General features: G+C 47.8%; 1 protein-coding gene across 1 annotated transcript in view; it reads left to right on the forward strand.

Moving 5' to 3' along the window:
• Positions 1 to 21,022, forward strand: part of SMC5 (structural maintenance of chromosomes 5) — a 628,567-nt gene that overhangs the window by 86,104 nt on the left and 521,441 nt on the right. Inside the window, exon 4 of the mRNA XM_086961254.1 lies at positions 15,222 to 15,384. Coding sequence (XP_086817380.1) covers positions 15,222 to 15,384 — 163 coding nt within the window. The remainder of the gene's footprint in view (positions 1 to 15,221; positions 15,385 to 21,022) is intronic.

Consider the following 21,022-nt stretch of genomic DNA (forward strand, 5'->3'; position numbering starts at 1 on the left):
ATTGGTTTACGAGCAGACTGCTATTTGCCCCTAATGAGACCGGGGCCCGGGTCCCATGCCTGTCTAGTCTCTGAGTGATATGGGGGGTGGGGGGTGGATGGACCACAGTACGCATGCGCAGGTCAGTCAAAATATCGAGGCCTCCTGGATTTCACTTGCGCGGTGTGTACAGTTACTGTAGTACACACTGCGCATGTGAAACCCACGAGTCCTCAATATTTTGACTGGCCCGCGCGCAGTTACTGCCAGTGCCAACGCAATTCTGCTTGCGCCGCCCCCCGCACGGCCCACTCCCTTATGCGCTGCCCGATTCTGTCGGGCTTCTCCCGGCCGGGGACGGTAGCACGCTGCTCAGATTAATCCCGTTCTGAGAACGTTCTGACTTAGTTTTTAAATTATGCATGTTGTTGTTGTTGGCAGGTGCGTCCATGGCTAGTGGGGCAACGCCCCAACGCCCCCAATGGACGCACCGCCACTGGTAACTGGCCTAAAGAGAGTTGTGGTTAGTGCTGATCTCCCAGTAGAATGTTTGTTGGTCAATGACCTGGAGAACTCTCTATGGTCAGAAGTTGAGTACAGGACTCATGCAGAGATTTTAGGGATATCATCACATGTCCTTGCTGTGACCAGGTCACAGGCCAAAAAGTGCCTCTCTGAACCCCAGGTCTTGGATCCTGGAACAATGGACCAAGCACCTTCCAAGAAGAAGAACATGAGGGTTAAGGCTGTGCCTTCCCAACTGCCTGCAAGTGAGGATCAGGCTTCACAGGAAGCTGGTCTTGAGACCCCTGAAGGAACTGTCTCTGAAGAACTTGAGCCTGATCAGGTTGAGTTTCTGGGGACAGGGGGACCTTCTAGGGCAGACTTGGGGCAGGCTCAGTTAACCTGTCCTTCTCTTGAACCCCTCAGACAGCAGGCTGCTGCTGAGGCTGCTGGGAATGCTCAAGGTACCCATAAAGTTTATTGGGATGAAGGACTCCTTTACACAGAGGGTAGAGACCCCAAGCCTGGTGCAACCAGAAGGTTGGTTATACCTCTGCAATTTAGGGGTTTCCTTCTTACCTTAGCCCATGATATTCCTTTAGCAGGACACTTAGGCCAGAATAAGACCTGGGACAGGCTTGTCCCTCACTTTCACTGGCCTCACATGTCTGAAGACACCAAGGAGTTTTGTCGCTCCTGTGAAACCTGCCAAGCCAGTGGTAAAGCAGGTGGAACAACAAAGGCCCCCCTGATACCACTACCTGTGGTGGGGGTTCCCTTTGAAAGAGTGGGGATTGATATTGTAGGTCCAATGGATCCCCCTACAGCATCTGGGCACAGATTCATACTGGTGGTGGTGGACCATGCCACCAGGTACCCAGAGGCAATTCCACTTAGGCCACAACAGCTCCTGTTGTGGCCAGGGCCTTACTTGGAGTTTTCTCTAGAGTGGGGTTTCCTAAGGAGGTAATATCTGATAGAGGTGCCAACTTTATATCAGGATATTTGACAGCTATGTGGAAGGAATGTGGTGTTAACTACAAGTTCACCACTCCTTATCATCCACAATGTAATGGGCTTGTTGAGAGATTTAACAAGACCCTAAAGGGCATGATCAAAGGATTACCTGAAAAGCTCAGGCGAAGATGGGACATCCTACTGCCCTGCCTTTTGTTTGCTTACAGAGAGGTCCCTCAAAAGGGGGTTGGCTTCAGCCCCTTTGAATTGTTGTTTGGGCACCCTGTAAGAGGACCCCTATGTCTGGTGAAGGAAGGATGGGAGTTACCTCTCAAAAAGCCTAAGCAAGACATAGTGGACTATGTACTTGGTCTCCGCTCCAGGATGGCAGAGTACATGGAAAAGGCATCCAAAAACCTTGAGGCTAGCCAAGAGTTACAGAAAGCTTGGCATGACCAAAAGGCTGTCCTTGTTGAGTTTCAGCCTGGACAGAAGGTATGGGTGTTGGAGCCAGTGGCCCCAGCAGCACTCCAAGACAAATGGTCTGGACCCCATACAATTCTGGAAAAGAAGGGAGAGGTTACCTACTTGGTGGACCTAGGAACTCCCAGGAGCCCCCACAGGGTGCTCCATGTTAACAGATTGAAGGCATATGTCAGCAGGGAAGACATGGGCTTGCTCATGGCTACAGATGAGGGACAGGAGGAAGAGAGTGACCCTCTCCCAGACCTGCTCACTCAGAACCCTGAGGATGGCTCAGTTGATGGTGTGGCCTTAGGTGGCAGCCTCACTGAACATCAGCAACATGACTGCAGACAAGTTCTACAGGCATACAGGCATATGTTCTCATTGACACCCAGTCAGACTAACTGGTGTACCCATGTGGTGGACACTGGTGACAGTCTTCCTGTAAAGAGCAAGATTTACAGGTGTCAAAAGCCAAAACTCGTTCCTTACCTTAAGCAGAGACTGAAGATCTTGAACGACGTAGAAGTTTTTTCGCAGAGACGCAAGGGACCAACTTCCCAGAAATCTAACTATAAACTTGCTGTCTTAAATTATTCACAGCTAGAATAAACTTAGACTTTAGGGAGGAGGGCCGGTACTGGACGAGATGGGATGGTGAAGGGGTTTTCACTGCCGACCTGTGAAATAACGAGTAAATGATATTTACTATGGGTCTTTTAGTTATCCTGGCCCCCTAGTTCCCTCCTCTTGCCCCTAAGAGTTAATTCCCCTAAACCTTGTCTTTCTAGTATCCTACCTGCGGTCAGTGCCAACTGTCCTTCGTCCAGTATTTCTTGTCGTGGGTTGAGTGGTTGTCGAGGAGTCGTGAAGTGGAGTAGAGGAAGTCCTTTGAAGACTCTCCAGCTCCAAGCACCATCGACCAGCGTGACGAAACCCGACACTACGTCGACCCTGTGCACCCGCTTCCTGTGGGTGAGGTAACTCAGCTCCGCCGGTGTTCCTACACTGGTACACATCTCAAGGGCCTGTGTCTTAAGTTTCAAATTTCTAGGTCACTCGGAAGGTTCCTAACTATCTAACTTTGTACTTTTTACGCACCATAGACTTTACATTGGAAAGTGCGTGCACTTTGAACAATGCACCCGAGTCCCGCGGGCCTTTCCCGACTTAGTGACTGCTAGTCTCAAATAGCTCCAGCGATTCCCAAGGCCCTAGGCCTGTTCCCTTTCTGATTGGTATCTCTTATACCACTTTCTTAGTATATGGTTTAGGTGGCCCCTAGGGCTCATCCATATTGTGCAACTTTTGTGTATTTTAAACTGTCTTGTGATTTAACGCTCATAAAGAGTCCAGGGGATTTTATAGTTAATAAATCAATATATATTTTCAATATATATCTGTGTGGTGTCCCTTTCATTTGGTATTCAAGGGGGTTGTGTATGGTAATACAGCTGGCTTCACATGCCTTTCAGAGTTTAGCCTAAGACTGCTTTGTCCACGTTACCACTAGGATAACTGGTCTACAAGGTTGAATTACAACCAATCATCGTAAGGGTTGCTTGGCATGGTACAAAGTGATCACTAAGAATTAGTGAGCATTATATACCAGGCCAACTTCTCACAGGAACCAGTGGAGAACCCCAACCGCCATGTCAAACTGTAGCGCCCGCTCTGTCACCCCATTAAGAGTATCTCCTACCGAATTCCAGTAGAGGGTCAAACTAGGGCAGTTCCACAACATGTGGCCAAGTTCCACTCCAGTAGCCTGATATCTAGGGCAAGCAGCTGTGTCTATGGCAAAGTATTTTTGTATCTTTCCCGGGGTCTAGTACGCTCGGTGCAAAATATAGAAGTGTACTAATTGGAACCGCGCGTTACGTGTACTCTTCCAGCCCCGGCGCATCAGCTGAGCCCAAGGGGTTTCCTTTCCTATATCCGCTTCCCATTTACCTCTAAGCGCCTCCAGCGGAGGTAGTCACTCATAAGGCATTCTGGTGTACAGGCATGTGACTGCTTTAACCGTCCCAGCCGCCATCATAGTATATTGGCATGCCATTGTTTTTTTGGTTCTTCAAGCCCTCCTCTTCCAGTGTGCCTGTATTGCCCGCGTGATCGCCGCGTGCAGTAGGAATCCAAGAGCGCTGGAAACGATAGTAACATCCCGTCTTCGTAAAGGTCCCCCAGGACTTGGATCCCTGCTTCCTCCCAGTTCTGCAGTTGTGACCAGTCTCCACCATGCGGTAATGCTGTGATGATCCCCAGCGGAATCTCAGGGGCATAAGTGTGGTTCAACCCCGCCTTACGCTGTGTTCGGTTCCAGCATAGCCTAAGTGTACATTCCTCTTGCGTGAGGCCCTTGAGATCTAATCTCTGCTGCATTGCTATGTAGGAGAGCACGTGTCTAGGGGGTGGGCTGGCCATAATCGCCAGAGACACATACCCGGTTAGAACAACCGTCATTCCTTCCACCGCCTGTGAGGCCATGCAATTTTCTATTAACATCTCCCCTTTATTCAACTTTAAGGGTATGTTAATATATTGGCCCCCGGGATCAAAAACTACTTTTCTGTCCAGCTTAAACTCTATAATGGAATCTGTAGCTACAGAAACCAGTTTCACAGTTCTCGGTGACCTGAATTTTCACTTAGATCTTGATCACCTAGCTGACTCCGTTGCCCTCACCACTGACCTTGGCAATCTAGGGTTAAAACAGCTTGTCATGTCCTCCACACACCAAGCAGGCCACATTCTGGACCCCATTTTTTCCAATTTAGAAGGACTCCAAATCACTAACATTTTGCCCATGCAGTGGACAGATCACTTTGCAATCTTTGCGAACATTGCTACTCGCAATGATTATAATAACAATTCCCAATCGGTTCCCAAACTACCGTTTAAAGACTGGAAAAATATAAATCTAGAAAATTTTAAGCTCACACTCATACAAACTTGTCCAGAGTTCGTTGCCGACCCCAATATAGCTCTCCAGCAATTATATGACTGGATTGGTCAGGCATCCCACCAATCAGCTCCTTCCAAGGAACACTCTAGCAACCGAGCTAAACCCTCCGCTCCTTGGTATAACGACAAACTTAGGACACAAAAACAGATAAACCGCAGCAAGGAGAGAACCTGGAGGAAAGACTATGACGCTGTCAGTAAGTCTGCCTATAGGGAAGCTGTTGCCCTATATAAAAATATGATAGCACAAGCCAAAAGAGAATACTATACTGACCAAATCGAGCAGGCCAGGAATTCTAGTAAGCAACTATTCTCCATTACCAAAGCCTTATCAGGTAACTCCCCGGATCTCACGCCTCCCCCGTCACAATCCCTGTGTGACGCTCTTGCATCTTTTTTCTACACCAAAGTAGATGACATTTACCAAGCATTTTCTTCCAAATCACTTCCGGTCTCCACATCATCTGTCACCTCCTCCTCAGCTAATGTCTTTCCGTGCTTTCAATCAGTTACCCAGGAGCAAATAAAAAACACACTTCTGACCATTAAATCAGGCTCACCCCTCGACCCCTGCCCCCTATCTGTCCTCAGACCAGTTTTAGAAGTTATCTTACCGGCACTCACACAGGTCTGCAATTTGATACTGCGGTCAGGCCAATACCCTAATTCGCTCAAAAACACGCTACTAAAGCCTCAGTTAAAAAAACCTTCGCTCGATAAAAATGAGCTGAAAAATTACCGACCAATTGCCAGTTTACCGTTCATTGCAAAGACCATCGAAAAGATCATGAACACCCAGATCTGAGTTCATTGAAGTTCACCAGCTCCTGGACGATGCGCAGTTTGGGTTCCGAAAATTTCACGGGACCGAGACCGCCCTGATCAAAGCCGCTGATGACATCAGGGATATTAGGGACCAAGGTAGCACTGCCATATTGGTTCTGCTAGACCTATCAGCGGCTTTTGACACGGTCGACCACAACATCTTGGTCGACCGTGTCCAAGGATTTGGCATCTGTCATACTGCCAAAAACTTAATAGCCTCCTTCCTTGCTAATAGAACGCAGGCGGTCATCCTAGGACCCTTTCAATCAGCACAACTCTCCGCCCCCGTGGTGTTCCTCAAGGCTCATCCCTTAGTCCGACACTCTTTAACATCTATGTGTCGGACCTAGCTAAGACCATCAAAGCTCATGGGATGAGCCTTACCTCGTACGCCGACGACACCCAACTAGTGTTGGCGATCAAGGGTGACGGAGAGCAAGTAGCTGAAAAATTTAAGAAAGGGCTCCTAGATATAGGAGACTGGATGGCAACAAACTGCTTAAAGTTAAACTCAGAGAAAACTGAGGTGCTTATTTTCGGTCCATTGTCCCCAGCCTGGTCCACCAGTTGGTGGCCAGAGACTTTTGGTACCCCTCCCACACCGACCTCGAAGGTCAGGAATTTGGGGGTTATCTTCGATGATGGACTGAATTTCATGGATCACGCCAATAAGACAGCATCCACTGCGCACCTAAAACTAAAAATGATTCGCAAAATACGTCCTTTTCTTCCCGAATCTGCGATTAAGACACTGGTTTCGGCTCTTGTCCTCTCATCCCTGGATTATTGTAACGGTTTATTTCTCAATGCGCAATCTCGAGTCACCACAAAACTTCAAACTATACAGAATGCAGCAGCCCGTCTTATTACCGGCAAAACAAAGTTCGAACCTATTGCCCAAAACATAAAAGACCTTCACTGGCTGACTGTACAAAAAAGGATCCACTTCAAGGCTCTCTGTATAGTCTTCAAATCAGTTAATAATCGAGGACCACATTTTTTAAGAGACAAACTTCAACTTTACAAACCGACAAGAGCTTTACGCTAAGCCACTCTTAATCAACTGCCTGTCCCACGCACCAAAACAGTGTCCTGGGGAGACCGTCGCTTTCTGGTGGCGGCCCCCAGACTTTGGAACACCTTGCCTCTCAACATCAGACGAAGTGCTACGCTGTTTCAGTTTCGTAAACTCCTGAAAACCTGGCTTTTCTCTCATTAACCATGCCCAACTGTCAATTCTGTTTATTCTCTCTTTTCCCACTTTCTTCAATAATGGTTTTCAGCGCCTTGACGCCTAAGGGTATAAGTAGCGCTTTATAAGTGTCAAAAATAAATAAATAAATAAATAAATAAATAAATTTCCAGGCCCTGTGTTTCCTCGGGACCTCGAAACTCTTGCGCTATTTCTTGTGTGTATGTCTGTAATTGCGCTGCTAGGTAATACGCTTCGAAGTCTGGTACCGCCAGCCCCCCTCTGATTTAGGTCTCATCAGAGTTGTAAGTGCCACTCTGTCGGCCCGTTCCCCAGAGAAAGGACACTATCAATGATTTCAGGTGCCGAAACACAGCAGAAGGAATCCAAATCGGGAGCGTCCTAAAATAATATAGCAGGCGAGGTAACTCCACCATCTTGAGTAGCGCTATACGACCTACTACCGACAGTGGGAGGGTGGTCCAAAAGGTCATACTACCCTTAAGCGCTCTGATGCTGCGAGAGATGTTACCCTCTAAGGCGCCAGCCGGGGTGTGATAAATATAGACCCCTAAATATTTCAGGCAGTTAGGTTCCCATCTGATCGCCCTGGTCATAGTGGGCTAGAGTTCACCCTTGCACATTGGGAATAAGCACGCCTTAGACCAGTTCACCTGTAGGCCCGATATTTCGCCGAAGGTGGTCAGTACGGTGTCGGCTCCCCTCAGAGCTCCGTCTGCGTCTTCTAAGAAAAGCAAAAGGTTGTCTGCGTATACGGAGATGAACTGTTGCCCCGACAGGGATCGTAATCCTTTATAATGGGCACCCATACGAATCGTCATTGCGAGGGGTTCAACTGCCAGTGCAAAGAGCAACGGGGATAGTGAACATCCCTGCCTCGTACCCCTTTCCACCGGATATTGTGGGGATATCAGCCCTCCCGATCTCACTCGCGCCAACGCTGATGCATATAGCACAGAGGTCCACTGTAGATATCCGTGTCATTGCTCTCTATCGGGTTTGAGCAGGGGGATCACCAATGCCTCGCACATAGTGCGCGGCAGGCAACCCAGTTGTCTCGCCTCTTTATATATTATCGTAAGTCGAGGGGCCAACAAATCTATGTATTTAGCGAAAAATTCAATGGGTAGTCCGTCCAGCCCTGTGGTTTTATTGCGTGTCATCCGTTTTATGGTGCAACGGATTTCCCCTATTTCGATGTCCTTGCCCAAGTCCTGCGCTTGCTCGGGTTCGAACTGCGGGAAAGGGAGTCCTTCTAGGAAGTTATCTATGGCAGCGGTACCTGCTGTTAATCTACTATGATATAGAGTTTCATAGTAACTTGAAAAACTGTGAAGAATTTCAGGTTGGGTATACACTTCGACGCCCTCAGATGTGCACATCGAGACTGTTGGCGAGCTACGTTTCGTGGGGTTGGCCAGCCAGGCCAGTAAGGCTCCCGATTTATCTCCCTCCGCCAGGGACCTGGTTATATAAGTCTTATGGTCGAAACTGCGCTGCCTTTCCACTTCAACTGCCACCGCTTCTTTCGCTGCTGTGCACTGTTGTTGAAGCTCAGGGTGTCCAGGCCGCAAGATCTCCACCTCTCGGAGTTTTTTATTTGCCTTGCTGAGGTAGTCTAACAGCACTCTACGCAACCCTACCTTTTTGGCTATACAATATCCTCTTACTACTACCTTAAAGGCATCCCATTCCGTCGCTCTCTCCTTAGCCGTACCCTCATTCTCTGCAAAGTAATTAGTGATCCTCTCCCCCAGATCCTTGTGGAAAAGTGGATCCTCAAGCATTTCGGGGCGTAACCTCCAGGTAGGAACACAAGAGGCACCCGGAAACCACCGCACATCGACCAATAGAGGATTGTGATATGGGATCGTCCTTGTCAAATATTCGGTGTTGGTGACTATGGGTGTCAGCGTTGTAGAGCACAAGAGCGCATTTAACCGCACATTAAGCTCGTGCATTCCCGAGAAGTAGGAGTAATCTCGGGTTTGCGGGTGTTGGGCTCGCTAAATGTCAGTTAAGCCCCACTTTGTTTGCCATTCCAGTCTGCCCTTCGCTATTCTGTATGTTGGGGAGTCCGCCAATGGGGGGTCTGATCTTTCGAGGGCGACATCCACCACTGAATTAAAGTCGCCACCCATCAGTAGTGGCCCTACTAGGTAGTGGGCCAGAGAGCCCGACAGCGTCGCAAAAAAGGTCAACTGGTCCACGTTAGGTGCGTAGATGCTGCAAATGTTTATTTCCCTGCCTCCCAGTTTCCCGGCTATGGCCACAAACCGCCCCTCAGGGTCCACTATGTGTCTGGTCACCTGAATCCAGCTCTGATCCAAATCAGCGCTCCCCTAGCATAAGCTGAACATGTAGTGTTGTAACCCTGTCCTCTCCATCTGCGTTGTAATGCTAGTCCTTCCGTCTTTGTTAAATGTGTTTCCTGTAGTAACGCTATCTGGACTCCCCTGCGCACCAAGTAGGCATGCACTTTGTGTCGTCTTGTCATAGTGTGTAGTCCCCGCACGTTCCAGGTAATGCATTTCAAGTTAGATTCTTCACCCATTGTCCAACAATGCCCTGTGCTCCCTTCTCGACTCAAATTCCACTTGGTTTATACATGTAAGACCCCTTGCACCGATGGCGTGCCCACTCTCTAACAAAACATTTCCAAATCCCCCCACCCTCCCCAGAACAGGACCCAAAGATCGCAATCTAGTTCCCATCCAGACTGACCCAAAAACAAACAAGTAAACCCGACAGTAGTTACCGCAGGTGTGCCTTAGGGGCAATGTGGGGGGTCTGGCGCCAACAGGAAACCACCCTGTACTCGAACCTCCTGTGTGCGATCGAGCTCTGATGACTTATAGTCAGCGCGATGCCTCGCCCTCCACCCAACTATTAGCAGGTCAACAATCCCCCCTATGTGAGACACAGTAAGTCTCCTGCAAAAGTCTCTCTCTATGGATATAACAGCTCACCATTGTCCATCTATTATTCCTTCAGCTGTCTCCGGAGTGATCGTGGGCAAAGGCACACTGTCAGTTTCGGAGTAGTCCGTGTCCGAGCGGTCATCACCTCTGCCTGATTCTGTGCCTTCCGTCAAGGGCTTCTCTTGTGATCCCGATATGCTGGACACCACCTCCAACACTCCTCGCCTCTCCGCTGCTGTCTCCAGTACCGAAGGTCGCCCAGCCCCTCTGCGACCATTGCGTATTCGTCTAGACTTCCGCCGTGGTCGTCCTTCAGTGACTGATGGAAACAGCGAACCAGGGCCGTCCTTTCCGGCTCTGTGCAGTTCCAGCCAGCTACAAGCTTCGTCTGGTGTGTCAAAGAATTTTGTGGTGCCGTCCACTATTATTCGGAGTCTGGCTGGGAAATATAATGAGTACTGTATACTCTCGCTTCGCAGCTCACGCTTAATCGCCAAGAAAGAGGCTCTTTTGCGTTGCGTGTCATAAGTGTAGTCTGGGAAGATGTTGACCTTACTGTTTTCCAGCTGGAAGGAACCATTCAACCGGGCATTATGCAACAGCAGATCTCTGTCCCGGTAGTGCAGCAGCCTCGCGACCACTGGGCGAGGGGGGCGGCCCTGCTGTCACGGCCTAGATGGGACCCTATGCGCTCGTTCCAGCGTGTAAAAAGAGGACAGCCCCTCTGGCGCCACCACCGCCTGAAGCCATTCCTCCAAATAGCGGACCATATCTCCCCCTTCAATTTTTTCTGGTAGCCCCACTATTCGGATATTGTTCCGGCGATTGCACCCTTCGGCGTCCTCTGCTCTTTTTTCCAGAGCGTCTATTCGGGCCAGCACATCCGTCATAGTGGCCGAGAGTGATTTTTGCGCCGGCTCCAGGGTGCCAACCGCACTTTCAACCTCCTTGACTTTATCAGAAAGCTTGCCATGATCAGCCCTGAGCAGTCCGAAACCCGTTGCAACTTGCGCTATGTCTTGTTGGAGAGCCGCTCGCGTATCCGTTATCGCGTTCAAGATCTTGTCCAGCTGGTGCTGGAGGTGCGGGTCTCTAGGTGTCTCGTGGTCCGGTTGTTCCCCCTTGTCCGGCATCTCCACATCTGATGTAGATTGTGTGCAGCCCTTGGCGCCTTTCGGTTTCCCCATCTCAGCCGTGTCGCTCAGCGTTGTTCACGGCTGGCAAAGGGAAGAACCACCAAACAGCAGGCGTATTCCAGCGGGTCTCTCCTCAAATATCGGGCCTCCTCTCTCCGGTATGGACACCTCCCGATCGCACTCTGCTCGAGTTCCAAAGATCAACCACAAGGGCTCCCCTGCCCATTCATCCACTCTGAGTAAGAGCGCCGGGTCGGGGCAGTAGTAATCAAAGTCTCCTCCAACCTTCAACTGTCCGTGTGGCGGCGGTACCTGGCTCCGAGCTCAGCACCCATAGCAGCAGCTCTCTGCCATGGTCACCACGCTGGTCGCAGGCTCAATAAAGTTTCCCTCCTTTCGCAATGCCCTGGAGGTCTGGCCACTCCGTCAGAGTTCTTATCAGGGTGGGGTGGGTGGGGGGGTGGGGGGGGGGGTTTCACACACTCACCAGCGAGCCTCGGGGCCGCGGGTCGGCTTCGCGAGACTCCAGCGAATCGCCCTCACGGGGCCCAGGCCCGATGCGCAGCTCCCGGTGCGAGTCGCGCGGCGGCAGTCGTACATGTCACCGATCCTCCCCCTGCTGTCCAGGCAGCCGTCGCACTCCGCTTCAGTGGGCTGGGGGGTCGGGCACAAGGCTCAGTCTCTAAAGATCCGCTGGGCGCCTGTAAAGACTCGACGCCTCTCGGCCGCCATTTTGATCGCGACGCCGTCCTGGAGCTTCGGATCCCGCTCGGCTTCTCTCTCTGTCCTCTGGTCTCGCCAGGAAATTCTACCGCCTGCCGCCAGTTGCGTGTCCCTTCCCACTCGATCTCCTGTGGGTCAGGGATCGACAGAAGCCTTCTTTTCAGGATAACTCTGACACACCACCGTTCTTGCGTGTATGGAACCAATGCATCACCTTCCCTGCAACACTTTCTTTGACTAGCGTTAGGCATCCAAACGTACATTGCAGAGCCATTGTGCAGTCTGGTACTGCCATGTTGACTGGGCAAGTGCACCCCCTTGCCAGCCCCTAAACCTTTTCTGCATATTAGTCACCCCTATGGTAGACCCAAGGGCACGGTGCATTGTAGGTAAAAGGTAGGATATGCCCTGGTGTGTTTGGCATGTCCTAGTAATGAATTACAGCAATTTCCGTTTTTCACGATTTCAAGGCTACCTTTTCCCCACAGGCCAGAATGGCAGTTTGATTATAACATCTTATAATCCTAACTGACTCTGGGAACTCGGTAGAAATTCGAGGTTAGTATGCCTGAACTCAGAATGATAAAATACATTTTTTTAGTGAAGTTTTAGTGAAGTTGGTTTTAACATTCTGTGTTTGAAAATAGCACTTTTAGAAAGTAGGTATTTTCTTGCCTAACTATCCAGGCCTGCCTCTGCTAGGTTGTGTATTCCATGTCTGGAGTTTGAGTGACATGGGCTGGGGATTCCAGGAGATAGGGGGAGTCAGCACAGGGCTAAATAGAGCTATGTGCATGTAGAGGGTGGGTGGAGTTGCACCTGGGACCTGAATAGGGCTGAGCCTGCCTCCCACAATTCTGGCTCCACCTCCTGTGGTGCGTCTGATGTCCCTGGCCCACACTGTCAAAGGAAAGAAGGAGTCTAGTCAACAAAGTGCTCCGGGACTGCACAGAACTGGTTTGGACTGGGTACAGGACCCCTGCCTTCAGAGGACAAAGGATTTGCTAGTATAAATATTAGACACATACCCAAAAACTTTGGATCACTTTTGGGAAACAAGAAGAACCTTTGCTGAGGAGAGGAACCAGAGAAACTGAGGAGGAGACTATCCCTAAGATGAGTGCTGTTTGGGGGATTGGCCTGCAGTAGTTGCCTGACTGCCAAAGAAGAGAGAAAGGACTTTGTGCTACTTTCAAATCAACTTGTAAAGGATCTCCATGGGCTTGAGAAAGAGCTTGCCTCCTACTGTTCCACAGACTGCACCCACCAGCTCCCCAAGAGTTATTTTGAAGTGCCTGCTGTTGTGTTGGGCCTTCTGAGGGACTGCGTGTTGCAAGGAGCTGGAAGCGCGACTCACGAAGAAGAATCGTGTTGCCACAGCAGCCGCTGTCGTCGCATCACTGAAGAAGGGTGTCGCCACTGTCGCTTCGCCTCGCAGAAGCGCCTCGCAACGCCGGAGAAGAGTGTAGCCTTCACATCAGACGCCGTCGCATCATTGGAGAAGCGTGTCGCTGCCGCAGCCACTGTTGTCGCATCACTGAAGAAGAGTGTCGCCGTTATCTCGTCACATCGCTGAAGCGCCTCACATCACCGGAGAAGAGTGTCGCCGTCACATCAGACGCTGTTGCATCACTGGAGAAGCGTGTCGCATGGCCTGTCGTGGCTCAAAAGAATCATTGAGTCGCCGCACGGCCATCGGGCGTGCACGCATCGTGTCGCATCAAGAAGAAGACATTTTTGTTTCATTGCACCAGATCTTCATTGCATCACGGCGCTGCTGTTCGCATTGCCAAAGAAGCGCAGTAAGAAACCGACATATCCCCTCCCCACATGTAGAAGACCCAACGCATCCCCTACGCAGCCGTAGGGACCCAACACATCACCGGTTCTTGCGTGTATGGAACCAATGCATCACCTTCTTGAACACTTTCATTGTATAGCGTTAGGCATCCAAAGGTACATTGAACTCAATGTATTGCATTTAACAGAACTAAGCTATTTCTACAATTTTTAAAGTACCGTATTGTGGATTTTTGTTGTTTGTGGTCTTGTGTTAAGTCTATATAAAAAGACATATTTATATACTACAACTTGTGTGGTGTCCATCTGTAGTCTTGCCACTGGGTTACTTATGTGTTCACAAATGTTTTACACACTGCCTCTGAGATAAGCCTGTCTGCTCGTGCCAAGCTACCAAGGGAGTGAGCAAGGGTTATTTTAGGAGTGTACCCCCTTACTCTGACTAGACGCAAGGGTCCCTACTTGGTCAAAGGTACCTACCTCTGCCAACTAGAGACCCCCAAATCTAACAGACCGCTTAGTTGAAAATCTTGCATATTCAACAGATATTCAACATTGTGCTTTGCGTCCTATTCCACTGGTTGGAAATTGTATGTAACTGCAGCTAGAACTTGAAAAAACTTTGCCAAAATGTGAGCTGCCATTATAAAAAAAATTCAATGCACCTCCAGTGTGAAAGCCCATACTCTTTTACTGATGCACTACCAACCGTGCTGTCCTGGATACGAGCAGTTAATGAGTTCTGGCCAACCCACTGATGATTGGCTTCAAGCAATGTAATGTGTGCTCCAGACAGTTGCCAGCAGCTGACACTAACAATCTGTACCATGTAAATGAAGAAGCGACTAATGCTAGCAGAGACACTTGACTTGATACCAAAATTGAGGTTTTCACACTAGATAAGGGCTATTTAGGTCTGAGTTTGGTCTCCAGAAAATCCTACCCTTTTCCAGGGCCATATTTATCGCCTGTTGGGGCATGCACTCAATACTAATTATAGTAGGGAAAGAATTACATAGCATGACTCAAAATCCTATTGACAAGAAGTTCAAAATGTATACAAGATTTCAAAACTTCACCAACAGATGCATTGGGGCTGAGGAGGTCAGTTATTCTGAGGCATTCTTTACAGACAATGGGTGGGACATCTCAACATCCGATTAAAGTTTCAAGACCTTCTTCTCTACATGACAGCCATATTGATAACACAAAACTGCATGTTGGCATGTTAGGGGTAAAGGGAGTACATGGAGATAGTGAGTGAGAACACACAATCGCCCACAAACCCTGAAATAATGGGCACAAGGAGTGCATACTTGGCTAATAGGTACGGTGCTCTCTGGAATAGGCAGCACAATTACATTTGAGAATGAACTCTCTAGTATATATTGACTCTTAATGTATTGTCGCATAAATTCACATACATTTTTGACTGCCCCATCACCAGATTATTAAAATCCAAACAATGGCACAGCTCTGTTTGAATTAGTGCATGTTGCTCTATATTGCATAACTATAAATGAATTGTGAATCAATGGTGCACAATTAATGCTTATTTTTTTCCAAACCAGTTACCAAGAGCATTAAGCTCTTGCAAACTCACCCCAACTTATCCACTTGTACTTTATTAGTAAACCTTAACATGAAATCACGTTTTACGGATTTGCCTTCTCAGTGTCTATTATAGATTAAATTTTAAATTGATTTCTTTTATTTTTTTTTATTTTAAACTAGGCTGAAGACTTCTGGAAATATCGTTATCACTCGTGAGATTCATGTGGTGAACAATCAGTCTGTGTGGTTCATCGACAAAAAAAGTAGTTCTCAGAAAATGGTGGAGGAACAGGTTGCTGCCTTAAATATTCAAGTAGGAAACCTTTGTCAGTTTCTTCCTCAGGTAGGAATGTGTATATATTTTGAGTTGTATTCAAAAACATAATTATAAATGTGTAAACATAACATGTAAATATAGCTCACTTGATATAACCTTCTCACATGACATTTGCCATTTTATACCTACTTTTGGCATCCCCTGCTCGAGGTAATTCTTTTTGCTGGTCCTCGAATGGCCAGTGCTGGTTCATATGTTTTCACCTACAAATATCTCTCATTTATTTACTTAAATTCGCTATAAATTACATAGTAACAGTTTATTTCTTAATTGCATTAATTTCAATAAAGTTCAAATTGTATTCAGCTTTATTGTTTGAGACAGCGATCAAAAGGCATAACCATCACAGCAATGTCTGGAATGTACTTTTGGCAGCATCATTTCTATAGAGCAACATGTCTGAGAAGAATCCTTTGCTAATTCCTAAGTATGTCAAATCGGACTGGTGGAAAATAGTTGAGCGCACACAAATTATTGCCCAACTCTACTTTAACTACTTAGATGCTCTGTTGAGTTAATAAACGCGTACCAATCTTCAAATGGTTAGCACACATTCAGAGCTTCCAGTCTTTTTGATCAGCCTCGTTGCCCATTAATTGGGTAAACTCCAAAGTCCATATTAAATTAAAATGGTGACACCTACTTGGTTGTACATACTCTAAATGTACTCATGCTTTATTCAGTCTCTTCCTAATATCCATACTGTAGACATAGCATACCTAACTCATTTATAACACTTACTCTCCTGATCAAGCATTACCATAACAGGACAGAATCACTCTTAAAAATAATATTTATTTGATAACCATAGCCTGGCTAGGAGGTAAAGTCCCTTTTATATTTTTGTATTTCTAAACAAAAACAATGAGTACTTTTCATTTAAGATGTTTAGTTTTTTTAGAGAAGAACATGTTCCTTTAATTTCTTGTTGACCTTTATACTAATTCTCCAATTTTGGAATGAGGTTTGGAAAGAGCTTTCTTAACCCCTCATTATTGTTGAAATGTCCTGCATGCAGGACTAAGTGCATATTTTGGTTAGTCCAATTTCTCTCTATGTATAGTTTGCTACCTTCGGTCTACATTATTCGACCTAGAAACCATAATGAGGGCAACTAAGCCGTCCATGAGTGAAAAATGTCCTAGCTATCATAAAGGAAAGTTTCAATTCTATTAAGGACAAGGAGGCGAGGATTAGACTATTCTTTCTTCTTTAGTTTACACCAGCAGCTATTATAAAGATGTATTCAAAAATCACAAAACTACATTTTCAATAATGATTGGGAAAGAAATAGAGAAATAGTCCATCCAATCGGGAGCCAGCATATCCCTGAAGAGCTTTCTTCCTCTATCCCCCTCTTTCTTCCTGCACGCACAGCTCAGTAGATTGCACTTTATTCCTGCTTGGAAGAATCCTGGCTTGAAAAAGAGAAACCCGTATGTAATACACCGTTGCACAGAGACGACCAGTGTAGCAGATTGACTATTTCAAATCAGCATTTGAACAGTTCAGGTTGAGTAGCTAAGAATACCTATAACGCATGAGCATGCCTGAATACTTTATTAACAAATAACTCTACAAATGGTGGGAATGACATGAACATACCTGTATTGGTGGGCTAATCCTTGCCTCTGTGTTCTTAATTGAATTGATGCTTTCCACTACAACAGCTAGGATTTTTTGCATTCTATGTGAGGACCCAGAAGCGAGGATTAGCGAGGAAAGCTTTTCCACCACTAATGATGCCAGATTCGTTACTTGTTTAAAGTAAAACTTCTGGATGGTAGAATCCGAGGACCAGTCTACTGCATTAAGAATGTCCTCTAAGGAAACTCCTAAAGAAAAGGCTTTGGAAGCCATGGCTCCTCTAACCGAATGAGCCCCAAACTTGGAAGTATCAATACCGGTTTCCTGAATGGTCCAACTGACCCATCCGGCAGTAGTAGGTGAGGAAAATGCTCTATGCGGTTTCGTAAAGGCAATAGGCAATTGTTGTCCACCTTGAGGACGAATTTCCACCGTCATGGATTCATTGGCCTTAATCGCCTGTACCACACACAACATTGGAGCGTCAGGAAAAGACTGGTATGAAACCATTTTTGGATTGCATTTCGTTCTTCTAGAAATAACAAAGGTTACGCCCTTTGGAGTAAACACTCTACCTGTTAGGTCAAGTGCTCTCACATCCCGAGACTCTGCTACAGGATACCAAACACAGTAAAGCAGCCGGCTTGGCTGACATCTGCTTTCTTGACAAAGACTTATTTGAGTGCCATGACTTAAAGAAACACAAGACCTTGTTAACATCCCATAATGTGGAATACATGAGTTCAGGTGGAATGTATAGCCTGATGCCTCTTAGGAGTTTGCAAACCAACAAGTGTTCTCCCACAGGTCGTCCCTCTACCGGAGAGTGACCAGCAGAGATGGCTGACCCCTCAGAGTCCAGGGAGGCAAAGACATTTTGAATGTGGACAACATGTGACCCCACGGGATCCACTTCCCTTTGACACCAACCCAACCACAGGGATCAGAATGAATGGTATCGTTTATTTGTGCTGTCTGTCCAAGATTTGACGAGTAAGATGGCAGGCTCTTGTGAAATTCCTGGGACAGTCCAGCATTCTCTGTAATCCTCCATGCCATGAGACACACGCAGCCAGACAGGACCAGTCGATGTGGATTCCCGTATGGATCCCGGAGAAGATCCGGAAATAGGGTTAGAGGATTTGGAAAATCCCAAGAAAGTTTGATCAGAAACCAAACTTGAGATCTCCATATCGGTGTGATTAGCACCAAGTCTGTCTGTTGTCTTTAAATCTGCGTCACTATCCTCATTATCATGGAATAAGGGGAAAATGAATACCCCGTCTCCTTGCTCCAATCCTGGAGGAAGGCATTGGTCACCTCCTTCCTGTTCTTGTTGCCAGTTGTAATATCTGCTCAGTTGACAGTACAAGTGGGGGGTGAACAGGACCCTACCTGACTTGTATTGCGTGAAACACTCGTTTGTATAATTGTCAAAGACTGATATCTTGCCAATGGCGAGAGTGCCAATCCGCCACCTGATTGGATGTGCCGGGTAGATGCTCCTCAGAGACCGAGATCTGCTTGTCCAAGCAGTAAGTCCAAAACATTCTTGCCAAGTCGGCTAGAGTTTTCAATCTTGTTCCTCCAAAGTGGTTGATGTAACGGACTGCTGCTACATTATCCATCTTGAGAAGGACACAACACTGGACCTTGTCTTTGGTCCAACACTTCACGGCGAAAGATCCTGCCATCAACTCTAGACTGTTTATGCGGAGGGCCCATTCTGTTGGTGACCACTTTCCTCCTGTGTAGAATTCCCCGCAACGGGCTTCAGAACCCCAATCCACTGGCATCCGACTCTATTATCAGGTCCATTTGGGCGCCAAATGTGGCCTGGCCATTCCATGCCTCCATATGGGTGATCCAGCATTGCAATTCATCCTTCGCTTCGTCCGAAAGGGGGATGGACTGAGAATACATGAGACCCTGTTGCAGGTGCAAGATCTTGAGGTGTTGCAATGCCTGATAGTGAAGGGGCCCTTGGAAGATGGCCTGTATAGAAGATGATAATAGGCCCACTATGTGGGCGAGGTGGCAAAGGCAAATGAAGGTTTGGTAAAAGCTTTCCGCAGTTCATGTTTGTTTTTGGTCAACTTCCCATATGCAAGGTTCAAGGTGGCTTTGATGGAGTCCACCACGAACACCAGGAATTGCAGGGACCTGGATGGAGTTTAAGGACCACTGCTTCGTTGATCATGAAACCTAGCGACTCCTGGAGACAGTCTGCTGCAGATAACCAGAAAGTTGGCTAGGGCATTGGTCTATAATGAAGATATTGTCCAGGTAAACTATTAGACCGATACCTAGGGTGTGTAGTTGTTCTATCACTGGCTTTAAGACCTTGGTGAAACACTATGGAGCGTAAGATAGAACAAAAGGAATGGAGGCAAAGTCGAAGATCTGACCCTCCGATTGAAACTGCAAGTTTCGCCTCTGTGGCAGGAAGATTGGCATTGTGAGATAGGCATCCTTTACGTCCAGACGCACCATCCATGCATTATTCTGCAGTAAAACCCTGAGAAGATGGATAACCTCCATCTTGAAGTGGCGAACGACCAACCATTCTTTGAACTCTTTCAGGTTGATGACAGGCCCTTTACCCCCTTCCCTGTCCACCAGAAATAGGTTGCTGAGGAAACCATGAGGATGTAAGGATGTTGCCCAATTGTCTCCTCTACTAGATTCCTTTTCTTTCAGGAGAAAGGAAAGAGAGGTGGTTCGGATTGGTTGGAAAGAAGAGCCATAGAACTCTATGTGGAAACCTTTCACGGTTTGAAGAACCCATGCACCGGACGTAAGAGCCTCCCAACTGTGAAGTCTGCCCCCAAGTCTGATCCCCTAAGACTGGTCAATTCTCACCTTGAAAATTGTGGTAGGAGCCATTACCCCTGGCTTTTCCTCCTGACAACAGGCATAGTTTCTGGTTGGGTAAAAGTTACCGAACCGACTGGAGGCCTGCCACTGTTCTCTATCGATGGCTGTACCTCTGGTGGAGGCCTGGTGAACAGGAGCGGCTGGGCTTGGTGCGTTTGATAGAAGATTGTGCTTTATCAAGGGATTTAAGTGTTGACAAATGTCCCCTACTCGAGGATAAAGGGATCCCCTGAAGAGATTGCCCTGCGTGATAGGGCCCGCTCCAGAAGTCGGGGTGGAGGGACCATCTGAGATACCTGGGGTCTGTAGGTCAGTAGGTGGGGGTTGGGATTCCAAGCAAACCTTTGTGAGGTGGGCAACAGCAGCTAGATTGACCCATGGGCCGTCTGCACTTTTGCGATTGGTATCTGACGGTGGTGCAAAGGGCTGCCCTGGAGGTAGGGAGATCTGGGACCCAGGTGAGTCTTCCCTCGTGGTGAGGGATCTGTGGCACTGCGCTTCAATGCCGAGAATTGTCTGCTCCAAGGGTGCCACAACTTGAGAGACTGCTTTGCAAATGGATACGTCCATAACCTGACAAAATTTGTCTATTGAGAGATAGGTAACCTTCTTCCATTTGCTCTGCTGAGTCAAACATTGTGGTAAGGGAACTGGATCAGTCCCGTAATAGAGGGCAGTAATGGCTTGGCACTGCCGTAAAGGACGTCCGTTTTCTCAGGACAACAAGGCCGGTATGGGGAGGCCTGTGGGACAATGATCCTTATAATACACTGGGATAAGCGGTGGTAGCCACCTGGGACGTGTCCCAACAATGAAAACCTTACCCTCACGAGTGTTCGGTCTCCAGGCGGTGGCTCTGGGAGCCCAAACAGTGTGCAGAGTGAAAGAAAGAGTGCAAAAAGTAGGTGGTAGACCCCAGTGTACCGAGCAACTGATTGTTCTTCACTGCGTTAAAAAACCAGCAGGTGAAAGTTGAAGGAGCTTGGGCTCCTATAGCCGTCGGCCGACCACACCGCGCACGCGGAGGCTGAGGCAGGGGAGCTGCCGCGTAGGAGCGAGAACGGTCCAGCGGCTGCGCTATGGAAAGCAAACGCTTAGTCAGCAATAAAACAGTAAAAACATTATCTACATTACATGACCCATCTAATAAGACTCTCACATGGATATAAATGTGCCTCAA

Source organism: Lissotriton vulgaris, chromosome 3_1 (assembly GCF_964263255.1).
Source record: "Lissotriton vulgaris chromosome 3_1, aLisVul1.2, whole genome shotgun sequence".
Classification (NCBI taxonomy): Eukaryota; Metazoa; Chordata; class Amphibia; order Caudata; family Salamandridae; genus Lissotriton; species Lissotriton vulgaris.